Genomic DNA, 23,498 nt, shown 5'->3' with positions numbered 1-23,498 from the left:
TAGTATAAATAGTGCGCGTAATGAGTTTGCACTGGAAATTCACAATAAATAAATTGAGGGGGGGTCTTGCGATGCTTTTTAAAGCAATGTTAGCGTCTATTTCGCTTTCACATACAAACGTGAGTAGAATAGGCTAATTACTAGTACTGTCAAATGATTAATCACGATTAACTGCATCCAAAATAAAAGTTTTCGTTTACATAATATATTAATGTGTACTGTGTTTATTTATTATGTATATATATAAATGTGCACACATACAGTATATATTTTGAAAATATTTACATATACATTTATATTATTGTATTTTATATTAAAGATAAATATATTTGATATATAAACAGCATAGTTTTCTTAAATATATACATGCATGTGTTTGTATTTATATGTATATATTATAGTATACATAATAAATATACACAGTACACACTCATATTATGTAAACAAAAACTTATTTTGGATGCGATTAATAGCGATTAATCATTTGACAGCACTACTAATTACATTTGTCTAGTTTAATGTAATACGAAAAAAATTTTCGTCAGTGATAGAAAAATTATTTAATACGTTAGTGTAAGCAGGTTTATTTTGAAAAAGTTGAATTGCAAATAAGACACAATCTGACAATATTTCAATAAAATTAGAGGAAGTAGAAGAAATAATTATTTGCTAGGACTGATGGAGGGATGAATGCTGCACAAACACGCACGCATGCGTGAAATTCGGATTTGCTACATCCGCCATGTTGTTACTATCACATGACCTACCAGTATCAGTTGCATGCTTCACTTCCATGCTCTCCCGTGGCATCATGGGATAGAAAAGTGTCCATCCAATGCATGCTTCAGAAAGCAGCTGATCCGGTTAATTTTTTTGCTTACTGTTTTTCGAATACCATGAATTCTGACATACTACTCACCGCCTACACTGTTTTTCGCCTACTATATAGTAGGGAAGTATGTGATTTCGAATGCAGCTTAAGTGTGTAGTGTTGGACACTTTATGCACTCAACTGTTGCAGCTTTAATTACGTAGCGAAGGGGAGGGGCTATCAAACTCCGATTATGAATGACAAAATAACCTTATATAATACATACACTGATTGAGTGCATAGTGAATAGTGCCTCATTTTGGACGCAGCTTCCAGGAAAACAAATAAATAAATATAGATGACATCATCCTGCACCAGACAGATTTTGTCCAATCGGGTGATCTCTAGAATGAGCATACTGGCTAATTGCCATTTTCTTTAACGCTGAATGAATATTTATGTATTTATTTTCTTGCCATGTTCTCATAAATGCTGGTTTAACATTTCTACATGATAATGATGGTTTATTGTACCACACAGGGTATTTACAGACATTATATTTTAGGTCAACAATAACCAGTCAGTGAACCGCCACTCTTTTTGACCTCAAACTTTGTGTGGTTTATAAAATTAAAAGTAAAACAATGTCTTTAAAAAGATACACAAACGGAAATATAGCTATATATATTAATAATTAATAACATTATATAATTATGTATTCTGAAAACGTAAAGTAATACAATAGTGTACCTGATTACAGAAAATAAGCCCCAGTATATTAACATGTGAGGTATGTATTATTATTTAAAGTCTCATTAATGTATAATAATTGTTCTTGTCGCCCTCGTCTTATGTATGTCAATTTTCTCATGTTCTGGGCCCGCCCTCACACACGTATAAACCGAAATAAACAGACTATTTTAGACTGAAGTTGTCATAAAGTCTGACTTTGACACGGTGCAACTCGAAGGTCTCTCTGCCGGCTGCAGTTCTTCTGTCTGCCGCTAGAGACACAGTGGCGCTGCGGCGCAAGACAGGTGACATCACTGGAGCGGCACGAGACCAGCAGAACATTTAGGCTGTATCTTTCATCTGTTATATATGCAAAGAGATTGATGTTTCTCAATAGGCATGGGTTCATTGTGGTTTACATAAATGAAAACCACTTCCTCTGCTCATCTCAGTAAAGTGAGTATCTGGATTCTTTCCCATTGTGTTTTATCATTTCTATTATCTCTTAATCCTTTTGTTTTTACGTTTGATTGCAGCAAACGTGAGTTCAGCTTCTTTTCATTAAAGTCGGATTGACTCCGAGAGGATCCCAGTTCAGAAAACTCTCTTCATATGTTTTCAACCTAATCAGTATTTAATTCATAATTATTAACTCAAGTTAAGAACAACACTGCCTATAATATAATGCAAATATATGAATGAATCGTAATTCAGGTGAACCGATTGGCGACTCGGCAGTGTGAGGGATGACTGCTGGAGTTAACTAAATATAATTTAATAATTTAGTTTTTAAATAATAATAGAATTTAGGGTGATAGAGATTTAAATGGGTAAAAAAACAAATTGGTAAACCTTGGTAAAAGCATGTGACAAAAATTTCAGAGGAATGTCTTCGGGAATGTTCATAGTCAACTCAGTCAATTAAATACATTAAATAGAAGTTAATGAACTGAACATAAGGTAGATTAACTATTTCTTTCAAAACGGTTATCCAAGTGTTTTATGACACACACTGTTCCTAATGGCTCTGTTGTTTCTCTTGCATGAGTTTCTTCCTCTTTTTCTTTTGGGTTAGTTCCAGCCCTCCTGGGTTTCACTTTAATAACGCCTACAATCACACCGCACACACTTTAACATCTCACCTTCTTTCACTGTACACACACATACACACTTGCTTTCAGCTCTCATAGCAAACCATGCTCTCCAGCAAAACAAACCTGGGCTTAAGTTCAAGCTGTTGTGCTTTAGTTTGTTATTAACCTCAACTTTACCAAACGTAGATGTAAACCTGATGAAACATGATTTCAGTGTGAAGACAAATGCGTGTACTGAGAGTTGAGTAGTTCCTGAAACTGTTCGAGTATGTTGTTAGTCATGCGTGATTGCACAGCAAATATAATAGATGCGTTGAACCCGAACTTCCTGTCGTTGCTTGTGTGTTTCCTGTGTGTGGGTTTGTAGCGTCTGAGGTTATGCAGACACACAGTTGCAGCTGTTACACACACACACACACACAAAGCTGGGTCATCATGTCATAGACTATTAAAACAGACAATCTGTGATCAGTGTGTCTGATGATGAGCAGCACCTTCACAGTCTTAAATTGCTCAAATCGCTCCAATTCTGGATTATATTTTGAAAGGTGAGTCTGCTGAAAAATATGGTCATTATTACAGCTTCTTTGCATAAATGAGTGACTGATGTACTGTCAAGATCATGTAATATTTCTGTCAGAGACCAGAGATGTTAAAGTGTATCTTCAAATCCACAGGAACTTGCTGTATTCTGCATTTTACATGTAAAACCGCTGTTATAAACAATATATTTATCAGGACAACAAATGAGAAGAGGATCGAGAAGCACAGACAATCTGGACCCATTTAGATGCTTCCAGGCAGAGATGCATGTCTTCTGAATCACTAGTTTGCTGGGATTCATTATGGCATGTGGATTTTTTTAAACCCTGAATTTTGGGAATCCAAAATGTCTTGTCACAGACCTTTAAGCCTGTTCTGATGGGTGTTGTTTATGGTTTTCCTGTAACTGATGATCAACATCCCAACAATTAACCATCAAAAACAATGTATTCAAAGAGTGAGGCATTCTCATTATAGAGTGCCTTTTATAGAAAGTGATGATTTAAGTGTGTTCTTCTGAAATATTAGTGCTAAACTTTAGTCAGTGTTTAGGTGTACACCAGCATACGAATGAACTCGAAACTAACATTAAAAGGCACAACGCTCCAATTTTGGTTGTAGTTTTTAAACTACATTTATTATGAAATGAATTAATAAATCAAGAAAACACACACACAAAAAAACTTGTTCAGCTTTGTAAAAAAACTTGTTTTATTTTTCCTGGCAAGGTAAAGAGAGAAAAGTGTGATTGTTTTTCTTTCAGAGTCTCAGTGCAGATTTCAACACGCAGCAATCGTTCTCCGCCTTGCCATCCTTCCAAACGTCACTTCCTGTCTTTGCTTTCAGCTCGCTCTCATTTCAAATCCGCCAACAAACAAATATTGACAAGAAAAAACAAGACGCATGATGAATCCAACAGTTTTATCAGTAAATTTACCAGCAACGTCCTTACAAAAAATAAAAGTAGCAAAACAAAAACTGCATGACAAGCGATAATCCAAATTTAAATTACGCATTTTGCTCCAATAGAATCTAATTGTTGTTAATTCGGTTCCATTTAAGTAACCGAAATTAGCAATAGCAGCAAAACTAAAAAAAAATACCTCAAATTAACCTTGTAGTAAAACTATATTTGATATAGTTGTAGTTTGTTGGATTAGCTGAATAATCACTAAATATCAATATTGCATTAATATTTATCGGTACAAATACATTCATACACACACACACACACACACTCACAAGCGCGCACACATCGTTGGTCACAGTTTACAGGTCAATAGGGGTCCATAGGGAGTCAAGTGTAAGGTACCTTAAAACAATTAACAACCTATTAACGCAAAATACACATACGAAATGCGAATTAGGAAAAAAAATACATGGCAATGACACTAACAAAACACACTTAAAAACTCCCAACACAGCTACCGTTACACAAATCATACACGCAACCGAAACACATACATAACGCAAGTCATGATCGTTATACTGTGGAGTTTCCGTTCCAGCTCCTTCACGACGAGACCAAATCTCTCGAAATCATGACGAGAATAAACTACGGTGTGATTGAAATCTGTAAACTACGATGAGTTTCAACAGCGAACACTGACCAAGCCCAGGGAAACACTACAAGCCAACTACGCAAAAAAGTGAGAAGAAACGTCAGAAAAACTATACGGCGTAAGAGACGCAAGCAGAGAATCGAGACGACAATCGGACAGAACGACGACAAAGCCGATGATGAGGATGATGATGATGAAAAACTGTGAATTCATAGATGCTCCCTCAAAAACACAAATTCGCGATAGCGCGTTAACCATCTTTTTTTTTAAAGCTGAGACTGTTGTCGTTTTATCAATACTAATTATATATATATAAAAAAAGGAAAAAAAACGACGCTAGTCTTTCCTAGAGAGTCTCAGTGTTAAAGTTTGATTATGCTATTGCTACTGCAGCGCTGGCGCCGCAGGCGGCTCGTAGTTATTGCAACTTTATGTGCAAGTGTCTCTATAGTCAGTCTGTGTGTGAATGCGTTTGATTCTTATGCCTGGGATTAATTTGAGATTAAAAAATAAGTTGTATAACAGTTGATGTCTATCTTCCCTCCCTATAATCTTATTCTTTGTTCCCAGATAACTGTCTATACCTCCCTCCCGTTTAACCTACGACCTCCCTCCCACTCTCTTAAGTTTGTTTTTTGCTCTCCCTCAGTTACGCTATCTTTCATCTTCCCTATGTTTTTAGGTTTATTCCCCGTGATTGGGTGCATTCTGCAGTTAACTAGAGGAGTCCCCAAACACCCTCCCTCCCACCCACCCACCCACCCTCATGGACACACAAAGGGCGTGGGATCTGTCCGTCAGGCGGAGCGGCCAATCGCGTCCCTCTCCCCCACGATCAGGGCAGTGCAATACACAGATGGATGAGTTCCCCCCTCCTAAAGGTTCAACTGAAAGAAAAGGAGAGACAGAAAAATATATATTTATACATTCGTAGGGCTGCATGATAAATCGTAATTTTTAAAAAGGCAACATAAGCAGCAACCATCAATAATGTGTGTAAATAGCTGACTCACTTATGCATTTGGCAGATGCTTTACCCAAAGCGACTTACATGCATTCTGGCTATACTTTTTTTTTTTTATCATTATATGTGTTCCCTGGGAATTGAACCCATGACCTTTTGCGCTGCTAACACAATGCTCTACCACTGAGCCACAGTAACAAAACAATCATACAATAGACCAGTAGATAGATCTGTTTGACCAATGATTTAGTTCTTTACCGATATTTACATTTAATCTATTATCAGCTTGACCGATATATTTTTTTTAACACAAATTCTTTCATAATTAATCTTTTGATATCGTTCAAGTGACTGTGGGCAAATAACGGCTATATAAGCAGCAACGGTCAATGATGCAACAGACCAGTAATATGTTTGACCAGTAATTTAATCCATTTTAAAACTTTTAATTTTGAATCTGTTGTTTTATTTCAATTTTAGATGCTGATATTATCGGACATAATCAAAATCTTCTGTACTTAAACTGTTGGGCGTTCTTAAACAGCACATCTTACCAATAACCATCAATTTGGTTTGTAAAACAATTATATGTTAAAAATTATGTTAAACGTTACAGGCTACATTATGTTAACATTATTCATTAGAAAATACACAGCATTAAGAGTAACACTTAGACCAGTGGTTTTCCTGTGGTCCGCGGCCCCCTAGTGGGTCGCGGTGGTATTGCAGGTGGGCTGTGGGACTGTCTACCCGCTGCCGAGCTTTGACTGGATCTGGCTTTCCTGTTTTGCTGAGCAGTGCCAGCCAGAGCTATTTTCTGTTCATTTCCAGTCCATTCTAGGGCTGTGTGATTAATCGAAATCATAATAAACTAACGCTTTGAGATTGCATGATGTCTAAATTGCTTTATAGCACGATTTTCCGCGGCCCTGACCTCCCGCAGTATACTATCCGATCCAATCAGAAAGCAGCACGTCTAGAACAGAACAGAACAGACTGGCCATATGCCTAACGCCAGGTTCAAACACTGTCTGTGATGCGTCTTTTTTCCTAGCCCATGTTAACAGATCAGAGCGTTCACACTGCACACGGTAAAATGCTAGAAATAAAAAAGTGCGAAAATAATTAATATCTAGCACATGAGCATAGAGAGAGTTGTGAGTGCACATGACTCAGTTTGAGTGAGAGGAGACACGTTTTAAGTGCACAAACTCTCCGAGCGAGAGCAGCGTGTATCTGAGCAAGCACGACTGGTTTTGTGAGAGAGCAAAGGAAATCTGCATGCGAACAGAAAGATTCGCGCTCGCGCATTATTTTAATATGCTTTCGCATTACATTTACGTGCTCTCGCTTCTGACCGCTTACACATACTGTATACACACTACAAACGGAGCACATGTGAACCTCTATAATGTATAACAAATATATTTCAACACCCGAGTAGGGATGGGTATCGTTAAGGTTTTACCGGTATTACTACTCTTACCGATACTGCTTAACGGTCCGGTACTTTAACGGTATTCTTATCGGTACTTTGTGTTGTGTTACTTTGTGTTAGGCAGTCGAAAACTTTGCATTTCTCTGTCTGCACATGGTGCACTTTTGAAAGATGCTTTGACAGATTGCTTGTGTTTCCGCCCTTACATGCAAACATTTTGTTGCACTTATGACAACCAGCGTTGTCTGCATCAACTCTAGTGAAGTATAACCACACTTTGGAATGTTTTGCTGTCTCCGCCATCGTCACTCTTTGTATTAAGCAGGAGTTTTTCGTACTGTAAGGGGCCATTCACATATTGCGTCTAAAAACGCGTGGAAAAAGCTAGGCACGCCGCTTTCGGATTTTTTTCCCCAAAGCCTTCAGGCACTTGCGCTCCTGAGGAGTCTGCCGTTGCTAAGCAACCATGACCTGCTCTCTCCATGAAGACGCGGAAATTTCAGCAATGAAAATTAAATTAATTTAAAAATCCACATACAGCTATCAGCTGTTCCTTCATCTTGGCTGAGCTTTCAACGTTGTTACGGAAAAGGTAAGGAAGTTACGTGACCTGCGGTGCGCTTGCGGCATTCTGAAAAGTTGAGATGTTTTTAACTTGATGCGTTGCAGATGCGCCTGGAAAAAACGAGCGTGTCACACCGTGTGTGAGATCTCACAGGCAAACGTCTTAAAATGATCGCACATTAGAAATGTGGTGAGATTTGGTGAGATAAAATGCGCACGATAACATTATAAAGCAAAAATACATAGTACATTAATTTTTTCCCCTCCAGTACCGAAAGCAGAACCGATACCGTCAGATCTTACTGATACTACGGTCTTTCATAATTTAGCCCCGGGGCCATTTTAATACCGGGTTTCGGTACCCATCCCTACACCTGAGGCACCGCTACAATTATTGAGCTCTATGAACAATGTATGGCAAAAAAGAAAAAAAAAGTCCTCTAATTGGTTTTCTTTTGGAAATATGTTTCAAATTAATCCTGAATGCTGAATGCATATGACTGTAAAGCATATCTGTGTGTGTCACAATCGCCAAATTGATCAAAGAAATCGCGATAGATTTTTATTTTTTTTGTCCATATCGCACAGCCCTAGTTCATTCAATAAATACAGTTAACAATCTAGCTTCTGAGTACTAAGTTATTAACCCAATAATAGAGGGGTCAGTTAATTGTTTTGCAGTTGGCCGTGCAAACATATGTGAGTGGTTGTGTGTGCCACGAGTTGAAAAAGGTTGGGAACCACTGACTTAGACTAAGCCCAAAACAAATATAAAATTTTTTTGGGACAATCTAGATTTAAAAACCAATTAGACGTAAAAATATAACTGCATGCATAGTATTATATTTTAAATATGTATATGTAGGAGTAGAAACACCTACTAGCACAGTGTTTGTTTGTGCACATTATGGCATCATTGGACATCAGCGGTCGTCACTAACCTGACAGCATGTGCTGTGTGTGAAGCAGAGGGGTGGGGTTACACGCCATAGCATGCAGAGAGGCGTTCCTTCAGGATGGGCGGGAACTGCTCCGAGAACTGCTGCCAGTTCTCCTCTCCGACCTGGTCCTTAAAACCATGTAGGATCTACAGAGACACAGCCTCATTAAACAACATTAGCAACATTTCACCACTATGAAGGCACAACGTGATGTAACGCAACTCCATGTGCATCTAACCTTGTAGAACATGTCCCTCAGGTCATCTTTAGGGCTGACCCAGGAGGCCACCGCATCACAGAAGAAGATGAAGTCCTGAGGAAAGGAAATGAGTGATGGAGGAGAGAGTGACATCACGGTCAATCACAACAGAGTCAGAAGAGCAGAACTGACCTGGACCACACCGCCAGGATTCACACCAATCATCACACAGATGCCTCTGAAGGCCGAGTCCTTTTCCTCATTATCTCGGATGTTTCGTAACGATGTGCACCTGCAAAAACAAAAATCTTAAACATTAGTTAAGCCGGTCTTAAGAAAAGCATTAGCTGAAAATGGAAACGTCTGGTGTATAAGTCTCCTATTTATTATGAACTGATTTAAATATACATTTAAAATGTAATTTATTCCTGTGATGCGCAGCTGTATTTTCAGCATCATTCCTCCAGTCTTCAGTGTCACATGATCCTTAAGAAATCACTCCGATACGCTGATTTGAAATCTCTGGACATGCTGACTCACCAGGGTCTGATGAACTGTTGCAACATGGGAGCCACTTCCTGTGGACAGACGTAGCCCAGGCGACCAATCGTGATGGCTGTAAAGAGAAGTGAGAGGAGTTCAGGTTTAATCACTCATCAGTGTGAAATGCAAGTGATCATGTGTGGTCAGAAGTTGTACCTGTGTTCTCCAGCAGGGTTTTGGGAGTGTTTGGTCTGTTAATAATCTCCACCAGATGAGGAAGAACCAGAGCCACATACGGCTGCATCTCCACACCTACAACAACACATGACCAATAAACATCACCTCACTGATGATAGGTAATTCAACTCCCTCCAACGATGTCAAACAAACAACTATCATATTTTATGGTTCTAAATCAGTGATGTCACTCTAAATCCTGATCCGTGTGGTGATGTAACAGACACAGAATCAGTGTGATGACCCTTACCCATCTGCATGCAGATCTCTCCGATGGCCCAGGTTGCGTTGTTACACACGGAGATGAACTCAGGGTTCAGATTCGTCCCCAGGATCGGCATGAACTCAGCTGAACACACACACACACGTTTCAGAGATTAATACATATGAATAAGTTAAGGGTGTATAATGCAGGTCAAACACACACATTGTCTTACCGATGCAGGGTTTGACGTGTGGAAAACAGGCCTTGGTCAGATCACCCAGCAAAGCAAACGAGCTCTGCCTCACTTCAGGCATAGTGTCCTGCATATAAAGAGAGAATCACTTTAAATTAGCATTCATATCAATTAATCAGCCTAAATGTCTTATAATGCAACAAAAGATACAATTAAAAACTTTAAATATTTAATTATTAAAATAAAGAAAAAAAAACATTAGTATAATGTTGTAAATGTTAAAAAATGGGTGCCATTATAAAGCTTGGAATTTTTTTTATATAACTGATTGCATTCGTTTTTTTAAAAAGAAAGACGTACACCTAGGATGACTTGAGGGGGAGTAAATCATGGGGTAATTTACATTTTTGGGTGAACTATCCCTTACAATAAGTTTTATGATAAAGTGAACAATTTCATATTACGTTTTATAACTATAGTTAATTAATTAAAATAAAATATTAAAACAATATTTACATAACAGCAACAATAAAAACATGCGTGTAAAAAAAGCCTGTAATATAGTAAATTAAAATAAATGTTAAAATACTAAATATTAAAATGTATCTGGTTTATAAATGTATTTTATATAATAGTGAATACATTTTATAATGATAAAAATAACACTTATTAACCTAATCACACCAAAAATGAAACAAACAAATGTATAATACAGTAAATATTAATCAAAATATAAAAACAACTTTAATTTTAAAATGTTAATAAATAAGTAATTGTAATAATAAAATTAAAACATTTAAAATAAAAGTAGTAAAATGAAAATAACACCAACAATATTAAATTAAATTATAAATATTTTTAGATCAAATATTAATTTTACATGGTGTAAAGAATTCAAATAATAATGATAAGAACCACACTTCTTTACTCTTTTACACGCTGTACCTGCATACACTGGAACAGAAGGGTCATGATGTTGCTACGGGCAACCAGCTGGTCCACATGACCCCCGAGACCTTCGGCCAGACCGCTAAGCAGATCCAGAGCGACTATCATGAAGTCCTTATCTGGAGCCTCGTACTGATCCGGCTGCTGACTGTACATCTACACACACACACACACACACACACACACGCACACAGTGGGTTAATGACTGTGCGGTTCACTGATGTTCTTCATGCAGAAGTGTTTGTTCTCACCATGGCTTGTGCGAGTGTTTTCTGCACCAGAGTAACACAGCGCTGATAGACGGGCTCACAGTACGGCAGGAAACCACTCTGTAACGCCGTAGCCACAGACGACAAACACTACACACAAACACAGAGTCATTTAGTGTCCATTTTCACTTTCAATTACAAATGTTTTGGCAAAATAACGTACAGTTATTCATGACAGTAAAGTGCATTTATATATGAAGTCTTTCTTCACTTTGTTCTGAGTGTCTCACCTCCAGCAGAGGAAACAGGTCTTTATCCTCGTCTTTCAGTTCATTCCACTTCTGGATCAGAGGAGGCATCAGTTTCTGGATGTATTCCTGACCACACACACACACACACGATCAGACCACTGATCTCTACACCCACAAACACGTACTAATAATATTTCGCTTTTGAAAACAAGCTGACAAGGGCAGGGATGAGCAGAGCGAACCAAAAACATTCGTCATTGGTTGTCTTAAAAAAAAATTAAAAAACATAATTGAAGATGATTTTCATCATTTTGGCATCTATTTTTACAAAAACAAAAATATGGCATCTGATCTTTCGAGTTGTCCTACTTGCATCTACAAGTTTAAAACAAACTAGCATTTAAAAGTTGACTGTAAAGGTTTCTATTTCAAAGGAATGCCGCCCTTCTGAAGAAAAAAACAATATGAAGCAGCAAAGCCGTTTTCAAGATTGATAATATTAAGAAATGTTTCTTGAGCATCAAATCATCATATCATAGAATGATTTCTGAAGGATCATGTGACACTGAAGACTGGAGGAATGATGCTGAAAATACAACTGCGCATCACAAATGAATTACTCTTTAAAATATACTGGAATAGAAGACAATCATTTTTAAGTGGAACATTTCACAACGTGACTTTTCTTAAGGTGTTTTTCATCAGCAGTTCTCATGAGCACAAGAGGCTTCTCTCAAAAACATAAAAGAAAAAATCTTGGTAGTGTATGAAAACTGAAAATTGGTCTCAAGTGACCATATCCAAAGAGGCACATTTTAGTAAATGAATAAGTTGAGTGAGCGTCAGAAGCTGTAGTTACCGGTTGGTTCAGGTGATGTCCGACGGAGTCTGCCAGGGTGCCGATGGCGTCGTACAGGATGAGCAGGTTCTTGTGCTGATATTTCCCGAACGCAAACACCAGAGTGTCCAGAATGAAACTGAGGTACGGAACCAGCTCCGTACACGCCTCCTCCTCCAGAGTCGCAAACGCACTGAGGACATTACAGAGTTACTTACCATACTCCATCTCAACATACCGGTTCGTTTCACACACACACACACACACACCTGCAGGCGGCCTCCTGCACTCTCTTGTTGCCGTCCAGGATGCGTTTGAGCAGCTCTGTCATGAGCGGTTTGAGGTGGGCGTCCGGTGGCTGGCTCACCACCCAGTGTGCGTAGCGGCTGAGCGTCCAGCAGGCGATGGAGCGAACCAGAGCCTTCTTATCACACAGACACTGGATCAGGTGCGGGATGAGCTCGGGCAGGTACTGTACCATACCCTGCATGCAGCCTGACACCAAGAGATGATGAGTAAACGCTCAGTAATTAGTGAATTCATTCTGCGTGTGAGATACACACCTTCAGCGATGGCTCCCAGCACCAGTATCCCAGACTCCTTGATGACCCAGTCCGGGTGGAACAGCAGACCCTTCAGCAGCGGCAGCAGGTGCGGCAACAGGTCGTCCCGAAAGACGTTAGCCAACACATCCAGTGCCGCCGCAGAGCACTTCCCTACAAACAGACACATCTATCATACACACGTTTACAGCAAGCATGCTCTGAGTGGTCCGTTTACTCACGCAGGTTCCAGTCAGACAGTGTGTCGTCGTCATCATCCTCGTCATCATCGATGTCCTCTCCTTCCTCCCCCTCTCCTCCCTCGTGCTGCAGCGTGACGGTGCGTGACTTGTGGAAGCGAGGCTTGATGTCCTGCTCGCTGTCAGGAACGTTGTCGTCCTCCTCCACGTCCCCCTGAGACACAGAGAGAGACTACAGCTGCACTCACGTTCACACGCTCCCTGCACAGCGCTCGCTGCTGATCAATCAGGGCTGGGTAACTAGATATAACTTAGGTAACTTAGTAGAGAGAATCTTTCTTTCTATATGCAAGTATCCAAATCAGAGTGTCAAATAAAACTGAAGCTATTAAAAATCATTTTCAGTTATTGACAAAGCGGAAATTAAAATACAAATATTAAAATTAAATAAAAAAAGATCAATATTGCCTTGGCATACTGAAAAAGCACTTATATTTGTAAATTTAAAACTGCAATAAAGCTAAATAAGAATGAGAAATGCACAAAATTATTATTGCCTTGGGAACATACAAAAATTAGTACAACTGAAATTTAAAAAAAAGCAAAATAGAATTAAATAAATAAATAAATCACATAAAATGACTAAATTGGAATAAAACCTGAAAATATAATAAAAGCCAATTAACATTTTTAATAAATACTATAATAGTATAGAAATAAAAAATAAGACTGTTAATAAAAACGTAGATTAAAACCAAATGAATCTGTCTCCTGTGTGACTGCAAATCTAATTTGTGCAGTAAACACGATTGGATTCAAAAGATTCAATCCTAGACTCATATATGGTGACTCACCTTCAGTAAAATGATGTCAATCTCAGAGTACTTCATTCCGTTCACCAGGATGGGGATGAGTCTGTGGAGAAACACATGAACATTAGATCACCTTCTTCAGAGCAGATCTCTCAGACAGAAACCGTTCATGCTCAGATGTGTGTGTGGTGTTGGTGATGGCCTGCAGTACTCACTGGACCAGGTGTCCTGACAGAGCCTCTTTACAGATGGGCTGCTCCGCCAGAGTCAGCCAGAATTCACACGCCTCCAGCGACACGTTCTCATCCGCATCCTGCGTGCGCTGCAGCATGTACTGCAGAGAGACACAGACCAGATTTAAAACTCCTACAATACCTTAAAGTGACAGTAAAACATCAGATGTCTGTGTTTGCATCACCTGTATGATGCTGTGCATGTGTGGAATCAGGCGGTCGATCCGGACCTCCAACAGCATGACCAGAGCTCTGCACACGTTCTTCCTCACCTCGCAGTCTTCATCACCCGCCAACGCAAACAGAGACTGAAAACAAAGCACACACAGTACAGATGAGCTGAGATAACTATGAATACATGGGTCTCCATGAGCTGGTTTGTAGCGTTTATGATGTGCTTAGCTTGATGGGTTGTCTGGGATGAACTACAATCTTGATTTGAAAAGTGTTATTCTTTGTTCGATATTCAGAAGATGAGGAAGCTATAAAACACTTGACAGCTGAGTCTACATCAAACACAATGAAGTACATAAAATCTGTATCTAACGCATGTTATTGTGTGTATATGTATACATACATTTTTAAATAAATATTGAATTACATATAAAAACAAAAATTCAGGGCAACATTGTGCAATTAAAAAAAAAAAAAAAAAAACATTTTATATTGGGAGGGTTATTGTAACTGAATCAGTTGGTATCAGTTGGTAAAGCAATAGCACAAATGCTAATTTATTTTCTCAGCAAGACTTAAATCAGTCGTCAAATATAAAACTACAATAACTGCATGAAATAACTTTGTGGTGGCTTGGAAGCCACTCTGTGCTGGAGGTCAGCTCACCTCTATGAATGTGTCGATGTTGTCCATGAGAGCCTGAGCCCTGCCAATAATGAACTGATTCACACACGCTATGGCATGAGACCTACAGAGAGAGTGAATCATGTAACTCATTATCAAACACAGACAGTGTATCAGTGAGAGATGTGTGTGTGTGTGTGTGTGTGTGTGGTTCTTCACCTGATCTTGGGGCTGCAGTGTTTGAAGAACTGCAGGAATTTGGGGATCATGATGTTGAGGGGTCGATTCAGAGCGTCACTGTCCAGCAGTTCAGACGAGTCCTCACAGATCTTCTGCAGCGCACCAAAAGACCCCTGTACACACACACACACACACTCTTCCCTTAGAAATCCCACTGCATTATGGGTTTATAACAGATAAATAAGGAATATTTGTACAAACTGACACAACTGTCCTAGTGGCACTTATCACCCAATCTTCATAAAAGTTTACAAGCTTCTTTAGTATCATGTCACATGTGCTAATTCATGAAGTTTGGTTTAGGAATTATGAGTATATCTGGTCCTGCACATAGCCACCTAAACACTAAAGCTCAAATTATTCTGATAATTATTGATTTAGGACGTCCAGAGACTTCTACTTCACTAGTTTTAGTGAGGTTGTTAAAAAAAAAAACTAGGATTAGTTTGAAAAAGTAGTTATGCGAGTAATCTCAAATATTTACTGTGTACATTTGTTAAACATATAGTAAGCGCAAACATCATAATTAAACAATATAACCTAGAGTGAAATTCTGTCAGAGTACTGCCATTATTATTTAGCAAACAATTCAGAGTACTTTTTAATGTTGTAGTCGAATTATAAATTAGTAATGTGAAAACAAGTTATATATATATATTTCTACAAACAGAATTAAAAAAACTAAATCAGTTATCGCACACCTGTATGATATTAACTGTCGTCAACTCACTACATAGTCTTGAAAACACGTAATTAGTTGTGTGTAAAAATGCAGGCAAGCCAATCGAATCACATTCTGTGCAACGGTTTTGTTCAAACAGAAGCTCATGTCAACTGCACTGCACTTGGGGGAAACACTGAATGTGTGTTGAAATCAGTAAACAGAGCACTCCTAGTTAAAGTCTAATGATGTTATTCCACTCCAAGTGTACTCAGAGCTGTACCTCGCAGGTGTTGTAGTCCTCTGAGTTCAGGAGGTTGCAGAGTTGAGGCAGCAGCTCAGGCCATGTCTGCAGCTCCCCTTTAGACGCGATAGTAGTGATGAGAATACCTGTGGAGCCAAATTCAGTTATTATTATAATTTTATTTGATCTATGACAGTCTAACCCACTCAACCCCGGGTCCAGACTGACCGATGGTGGCGCGGATGAGCGGGGACGGGTCTCCGATGTTGTTGAGACACTCTCTCTTGATGAAGTCGGCCACGACCGGAGGGAAGTTCTGGAAGTGAGCCTTCACGTTGTTCTTGAGGATCAGGCCGCTCAGAGAACGGGTGGGTTCGTCTGCAGAGACACAGAGACGTGCCTTCAGACGAGAGACAGGAGGGCGTGTGAGACACTAAGGCAGATGATGCATGATGGGATACTACAGACCTTCAGATTTGAGGCTGGTGAGGACAAAGATGAGATAGTTGTTGAAGTCGGGAAACTGATTCAGCTGCTCCAGTTTCTAATGAGAGAGTCAGGAAAACATTGGGATAAATACAACAGACAGCACAGGAACAAGAGATCTGATCTCAGACCAGTGATCTTTAGACGTAAACAAAACAAATCCTTTACCACTAAAATAGGAAGATATACCGAAATCAATATTTGCACTGATTTTGCAGCCGGAGATTAATTAACATTCATGAATATGGTGAAAAAAAGTAATACACTTTTAACAGACTATTACAAGTAGGTTTAACCACAAACCATATTAACCAGAAGTAATTTTTCTGATTTAAACCTTGAAAGCAAAAATGATATTAGAGTGGAGAAGTTCAATATCATTTACTGTATGATTTAATCAAATTAATTCAACAAATCATCCGGAGCATCATTTACGTTTTAAAGTTTCAGGAACAAATATGAAGATAAACACTGCAGTTTATTCATATAAATCGTTATATTGGTGCATATAAAATAAATGATTAAATATTATTGAACATATTTTGAACTTGCATGGCAACAGGTGTTTGTTTAAAATGGTGCTTGAATTTTTAAACCATCTACACACTACTGATCAAGCGTTTGGGGTCTGTAAGATTTCTTTTGTTTTTGAATGAGTCTTTTGCTCAATAAGGCTGCACTTACGTAATCAAAAAAAAAAACATTAATATTGTGAAATATTATTACAATTTAAAACAATGGCTTTCTATTTAAATATATGTTAAAATGTAATGTATTCCTGTGATGCGCAGCTGAATTTTCAGCATTATTCCGCCAGGCTTCAGTGTCACATGATCTTCAGAAATCACTCTTATATGCTGATTGGACGATCAAGAAACATTTCTGATTAATATCAAAGTTGAAAACAGTTGTGCTTACAAATATTTTTCCGGAAACAGTGATATTGTTTTTTTTTTTTCAGGATTCTTTGATAAAGATGAAATGTGTTTCACTATTGATAAAAGGTTTAAATACTTTAAAAGTATTAAACTCATTTAAAATAAATAATACTGATTTAGAAACAGCAGTATATACTATTAAGTCAACATAATGTGTGTTACAAATATTTATTTTGAGCATATAGCCCATCACTGCTGTGCACATGTATTTACTAAAAACTGACCACACAGACACTAGAAACCTGGAAGACATTTCAACATCTGTCCAGTTGTGACAGCTAAAATTCACATTATATTTGTAGATAACCTGAATAAAGGTGTAGTGATGTAAGGGATGTGCACACACCTCTTGAACGGCTCTCTGTGTGGCCGTATCCGGAGACTGAGAGTCCTTCAACAGCTGCAGCACCTGCTGTAAACCCTGTTCATCCGGCTGCCACTCCATGCTGAACTACACACACACACAGAGGACAAGTGAGTGAGTGCACTACACCTAAACACACACTCACCCTCCGGGGAAAGAGCATCACTGCTTTCTTAGTGCACTTTTAGGAAGAAAGAATCAAAGTGAGCAGATATCACACTTAACTATCATCCACAGACAACGCATACAGACCAAATACACAGTTTACTTTCTGAAGCCAGGCCTAATCTACGATGAGCCTCTGCACCTTCAGTTATCATCTGATCTGGTTCACGAGAGTGTGTGTGTGTGTGAGGAGGCTGTGATGTGTGACCGACGCATCTGACTGACGTGTGGGCCGTGTGTGAATGTGTGAGTATATCTTCAGGGGGTCTGCATACACTCAGGAAGATGCTCCAGTTTTGCATTCTTCTCATTTAATATCAATTGTTTTAGTGCATACTATTTTAAGGGATAAGATGAATTTGAGAATGTCTACAGCAACCAAACTTGAAAAAATCTCCAGTATGATTTTTCTCATTTCACTCATTTATGGTTAGCCAATAATCTTTCATTCTGTGTCATGAAGTTGCTTTGTTTTCCATTTTTCAAATTCTTAAAACTTGATTTCCAAGTTTTTCCAAATCTATACATACTTTTCTGGTATTATACACTAACTTTTAAACGGTAGTGTATATTGTTACAAAAGATTTCTGTTGTAAGTAAATTCTTTTTTTTTTTTACTTTTTATTAATCAAAGAATCCAGAAAAAAAGCATCACATGTACCAGAATCATATAAAGCATCAGAAACTGTTTCTAACATTAATAAATAAATCATATCAGAATGATTTCTGAAGATCATGTGACACTGAACACTGGAGGAATGATGCTGATGTAAAGTCAGCTTTGCATCACAGGAATAATTTACATTTTAAACTAGTATATTAAAATGGAAAACAGTTGTTTTAAATATTTCACTTTTTTTCCTGATCAAATAAATACAGCCTTGAAGAACCGACGAGACGTCTTTAAAAAAACATGAAAACTCTTACTGATCCCAAACTTTTGAACGGTAGTGTATGTTTGTGTGGTGTTTGTGTATATACTCTGTGTGTCAGTTAGTGTATTTGTATAATGTCTCTGTGTAGAAATGTGTGTGTGTAGGCCGTGCGTGTTCACGCAGCCCGGTTTAACCCAATTCTCCAGCTCACATCAGCTGCGTTAACCGATCACACGTGAAATAAAGTAAACTAAACCCTGTACATGTGTGTGATGAGTGTGTATAATGAAGCGGTATAAACACACACACAGACGCTGATGTACGTTAACCGTTAGCCGCTGTGCTAACCCGCCAAACGCGCTCACCTTCAGTCAGTGTATCTCTCTCTGTGTGTGTCTGGGTGTATCTCTCTCTGCCGCTGCACAAGTGCTGATGGACGTCGGGTCACGGTAACGGATGGCTCGCCGAGGGGCTCTTCGGGATCTAACAGGCGTGTTTGCTGTTATTCTTCTCTCACCGGCGGCGCCTGATGCATGGCGGACGCGTTAATCGCGCGGTGTGGATCTGAGCGGCTTCCGTACCGTGACGCAGACGTCAGGTCTTATTAACATAAAACAACAGAAACCCTTACTTTTATGGTTATAATACATGTAACGTTAAATATCTTGGCTAACACACATTATTTGCTATCTATATTTCGTGAATGAAGGTTTATGTGGGATATAACTTAATTGTATATGTATGTAATTCCTCCTGTGACCTGTAGGTGAAGATAAAGTTAAAACAACGGGCCATTCGGGTTCATAGCCTCGCTGCGAAGCATCATGATATAGTACAATAATTTGTGATTACCATATTCATACGTATTTGCATGGTATTCTGTCGTACTCAGAGAAGACCATGGTATTATCATCACGGCACCGTTAAAAATATAGCCTACATGTTGCTTACTGCATACTGCCCTTTAATGCATTGAATGCGCCGATCATAAAAGGTCAAATAAGTCATCATTATTGTTTTACATTAATGATACTAGTTATAATTTTTGGGGCCAACAAATCTGCTATTTTGAATTTTAATTAAAATGTATATTTTAAAAAAAAATCAAGAATTTCTATTCAGTTTTATTATTTCAAATTAAATATGAAGTGAAGAAAGAGATGTATATCTTTGAGAGCATTGCATTGTGGGCATACAGTGTCCATTGTGCTCTGTATTTTGTTAACTGTAATAGATCATCCATGTATTTTATTCAGATTAAGTTGCATAATGTGCTGAATACAATACATACTGCAAAAAGTAGTATGCCAATATTATTTAAGCTATCTGTCAGCATTCCCATTAATTTATCTAATTCAAATTACTCAAATTCAAATTAAAAAGATACTAGAATCCACGTGACACCAATCTGTATCGTAATCAAAACTTTATTTCAGTTTGCTGTTATTAAATCCATGTCCACAGAAGAGAAGCACAAGAACAGAGTTTTTAAGTAGACTGACAAACAGGCTCTTCACTTTGGCTTAAATCTGCTATTCCTACATTTCTGACACACATATATTTTCAGTACTTCATAGGAACGACTTTCAACAAATTCTCCACCATCATTTCTCACATATAGGAAGGTTGGAATGGAAGTAGAAGGCGAGGAAGGGTGGAGAAATATGATCACACAGTCCTTTAACACAACGAGCTGATTTCGCTCTTACTGCAGCCCCATTTACAGCAGGCATTGGACAGCCCAACGACCACATCCCGCCCCTTCCTGTCTGACGTGCGCAAGGCCTCCAGCACTTCCTCTGAGATGAGAGAGCGGGCGGGACGGCTGAACACGGGGCTCTCCTGGCCCTCTCCTGCCCAGACATGGGCCTCTGCATCGGGACGGGGTCTGTATGACAGTCCAGGGATGAGAGGGTTGGAGACCCAGCTGTCAGAGACCTCTTCGTCATGAGCAGAGAGCAGATCACTGGACAGATCACCTGATCACACAACAACACAACAGAAATATGTCACCATTATTGTTGCTCATAGTTAGTGGTAGTGATGCAAATAAACCCTAGTATTAAACTTCAGCACGTAACTCATCATGCAGAGTTAATGAACACTGAATGACGAACAGTAGCTACAGAGACCAGAAACTTGAGGTTAGACACTTTTGGCAAGTAAGCACTCTAGCAACCAGCAGCTTCATATCATGTCATTTTACGCACACACACACACACACACACACACACACACACACATACCATAAAACCATTTTAATTCATAAGCATTAATTAGCACTCTCTATTCTAATTCTATTTTTTATATAAGAAAACTCGCCCATTTAGACTTGCAGTCTATTAATTTTCTTTAAAAAAATTATCTTCTTTAATCTTTTTGTATTGTATCTACAATTAACGAAAGCAAAAAAAAGGCCTCTAACACTAGCTTACTCTATTCTATCTGTTTTCTTTTAATTTATTATACAATAAAAAAAAGCCCTTGCTACGTGTACTGTGTTAAATTAACTCAGACTTGTTATAGCACTTGTATATCATTGCTCTCTTGTTGTTTTTGATTGCTTCCATAGTTCTCATTTTTGACTGGCTTTGGATAAAAGCGTCTGCTAAATGATTTAATGTAAATGTAACTTAACTATTAATAATATTTTATTAATAATAAAGAATACATATGTATCTTTACATACTAAAATAATAAAAATAAAATACAAATTGAATGAATAATGATTTAAGTACATAATATAAATTATTATTATTATTAATAAAACTTTTTTTTATTGTTGTTGAACTCTAAAGATCTTTAGTTTTATTCTTTTCTTTTTTTTAAAGAAAGTTAAAATAACTTACATAGGATGTGGGATTGTGGATGCAAATATACAGGTAATAAAAGTCCTGATTTGTTTTACTTCACATCTGACTGTCACATCTGTCTCATACCTGAAACATCCAGAGATCTCCTCCACCGCGAGCCCCCGCAGGTGAAGATGACCGCCCGGATGAACTCTCTACCGCACAGCTTCACTCCGTAGATCGGGTGTCCGTCAGTGGCCTGAGCGCCGCCCAGCAGCGCCACCAGCAGGCCGAGCGTGAGAACTGCAGCTTTACACATGACGACGATGGGAGTGAAAGCTCTGACAGCGTTTCTCAGAGGTGCTTTACTGGTTTGAAAGACGGTCTAACCTCTCATCGGCCTGGTGTGTCTTTTATAGAGGCTCATGGAGCCTGAAATGTTTGCATGTCAGTCAGATTGACCGTGATAGCAGGGCTGAGACCTTTGGGAAGACAAAGGCCCAGCCCAGTGCCTCTATAATGAGCCTGTGCACCTCTGTGGAGGTTATGGCCAACACAGCGACCTAATCTCATCACTCCTGACCTTTTTGTCATTATATAAACTGTTGAATCACATAAAATGTTGAATAAATAATAAACTTGCATGCACACACTAATACAAGGGCTGCACTTTCAATTAGATGCATGCAAATACTCACATTATGAGTCTATAGGATTCATAAATGCTTTTCTAAATCCAGTTTATTATATTTTAATATAATAAATATTATACATAAATACATTAATAATAATAATTATTATTATACTACTTAAAAAAATAGTTCACTCAAAAATAAAATTTTCATTAATCATTAATTAGTCATTTATTACTCACCCCTATGTCGTTTCAAATGCGTAAGATCTCCATTCATCTTCAGAACACAAACTAAGATATTTTTGATGAAATCCGAGAGCTTTCTGACCCTGCATAGACAGCAACACAACTGACACGTTCAAGGCCCAGAAACGTAGTGAGGACATCATCAAAATAGTCCTTGTGACAGCAGTGGTTCAACCGTATTTTAATGAAGCTGCGAAAATACTTTTTGTGTGCAAAGAAAACAAAAGTTTTATTCAACAATTTATTCTCTTTCATGTCAGTCTCTGCTGCCATTCATGAGAGTAGCATGACGCTGAGAAAATGCTGTTCTGATGAAGAACGCCCATCTCTCTTAGTTCATCGTCTGTATGACAATGTAAAAGTACTCAATAAGTATTCTTGTAGCTTCATAACATCACGGTTGAACCACTGCTGTCACAAGGACTATTTTGATGATGTCCTCACTACCTTTCCGGGCCTTAAACGTGTCAGTTGTGTTGCTGTCTATGCAGAAAGCTCACGGAGTTCATCAAAAATATCTTAGTTTGTATTCTGAAGATGAATGGAGTTCTTACAGGTTTTGAATGACACAAGGGTGAGTATTAAAAGACTGTATTTTAATTTTGGATGAACTATTCCTTTAAGCAGAAATATTGTATATATAAACTGTTGACAAAACGTTATATAAGGTTCACTTTGACCACAGATGCATTTTTCTAATGAACAGAAAACTGTTTACTATCATGCAAATTTGTTACATGTGAATAATTATAATATACTAATCAACACTGTGTGGGTTCATGAAAATAACATAAACCAACACCCAGATACTGAGTAATTAGAGCCAGATTTCACATCTGAGGTAATACAATAGTACTGTCTGATTTCATATTCATATACCATAGAATTTCATTGAAACCTTGTCAACACACAACAGTAAAAAAATATGCAGTGCAGGCTGGGTTAGCTGACCTCTCATGACACAAGCTGCCCAGATGACATTTCAAACAGATAAGAAGAGGATATGGATGTGAGAGCTGATGTGTGTGTGGTTATTAAAGAGTCCCAGCACCTCGG

The 23,498-nt window shown here is 38.3% G+C and overlaps 2 protein-coding genes across 2 annotated transcripts; both read right to left on the bottom strand.

Annotated features, from left to right (window-relative positions):
• Window positions 1–4,087: 4,087 nt before the first annotated feature.
• On the bottom strand, window positions 4,088–19,356 carry LOC132142799 (transportin-2-like). Its single transcript, XM_059552927.1, has 25 exons — window positions 19,136–19,356; window positions 17,713–17,817; window positions 16,411–16,486; window positions 16,171–16,320; window positions 15,982–16,088; window positions 15,017–15,150; window positions 14,840–14,921; window positions 14,185–14,307; window positions 13,982–14,100; window positions 13,809–13,869; window positions 12,997–13,168; window positions 12,776–12,928; window positions 12,482–12,707; window positions 12,234–12,405; window positions 11,414–11,500; window positions 11,166–11,273; window positions 10,912–11,070; window positions 10,006–10,093; window positions 9,819–9,917; window positions 9,548–9,643; window positions 9,389–9,464; window positions 9,041–9,140; window positions 8,888–8,962; window positions 8,650–8,795; window positions 4,088–5,629 (listed from the first exon to the last, which is right to left on the bottom strand). The coding sequence occupies exons 2-24, from the start codon at window positions 17,809–17,811 to the stop codon at window positions 8,688–8,690; spliced, it is 2,670 nt and encodes an 889-aa protein (XP_059408910.1). The 5' UTR covers window positions 17,812–17,817; window positions 19,136–19,356; the 3' UTR covers window positions 4,088–5,629; window positions 8,650–8,687.
• An 832-nt stretch (window positions 19,357–20,188) lies between these two features.
• LOC132142032 (relaxin-3-like) lies at window positions 20,189–22,318 on the bottom strand. The gene is made up of 2 exons (XM_059551671.1): window positions 21,710–22,318; window positions 20,189–20,749 (listed from the first exon to the last, which is right to left on the bottom strand). The coding sequence occupies exons 1-2, from the start codon at window positions 21,879–21,881 to the stop codon at window positions 20,451–20,453; spliced, it is 471 nt and encodes a 156-aa protein (XP_059407654.1). The 5' UTR covers window positions 21,882–22,318; the 3' UTR covers window positions 20,189–20,450.
• Between the last annotated feature and the right edge of the window lie 1,180 nt (window positions 22,319–23,498).

Source organism: Carassius carassius, chromosome 6 (genome assembly GCF_963082965.1).
Source record: "Carassius carassius chromosome 6, fCarCar2.1, whole genome shotgun sequence".
NCBI lineage: Eukaryota > Metazoa > Chordata > Actinopteri > Cypriniformes > Cyprinidae > Carassius > Carassius carassius.
Note: the sequence above shows the minus strand (reverse complement) of the source record. Positions and strands in the feature narration are given on the sequence as shown.

Bases quoted from the DNA above. Each gene is read 5' to 3' on its own strand.
- LOC132142799 (XM_059552927.1), bottom strand. From the start codon at position 17,811: ATGGAGTGGCAGCCGGATGAACAGGGTTTACAGCAGGTGCTGCAGCTG. The intron at 11,274-11,413 runs GTGAGACACTCA...GTTTGTGTGTAG, and splicing joins ACCTGTTTCCTCTGCTGGAG to TGTTTGTCGTCTGTGGCTAC. The intron at 9,644-9,818 runs GTAAGGGTCATC...GTGTTGTTGTAG, and splicing joins AGAGATCTGCATGCAGATGG to GTGTGGAGATGCAGCCGTAT.
- LOC132142032 (XM_059551671.1), bottom strand. From the start codon at position 21,881: ATGTGTAAAGCTGCAGTTCTCACGCTCGGCCTGCTGGTGGCGCTGCTG. The intron at 20,750-21,709 runs GTATGAGACAGA...TTGTGTGATCAG, and splicing joins GAGATCTCTGGATGTTTCAG to GTGATCTGTCCAGTGATCTG.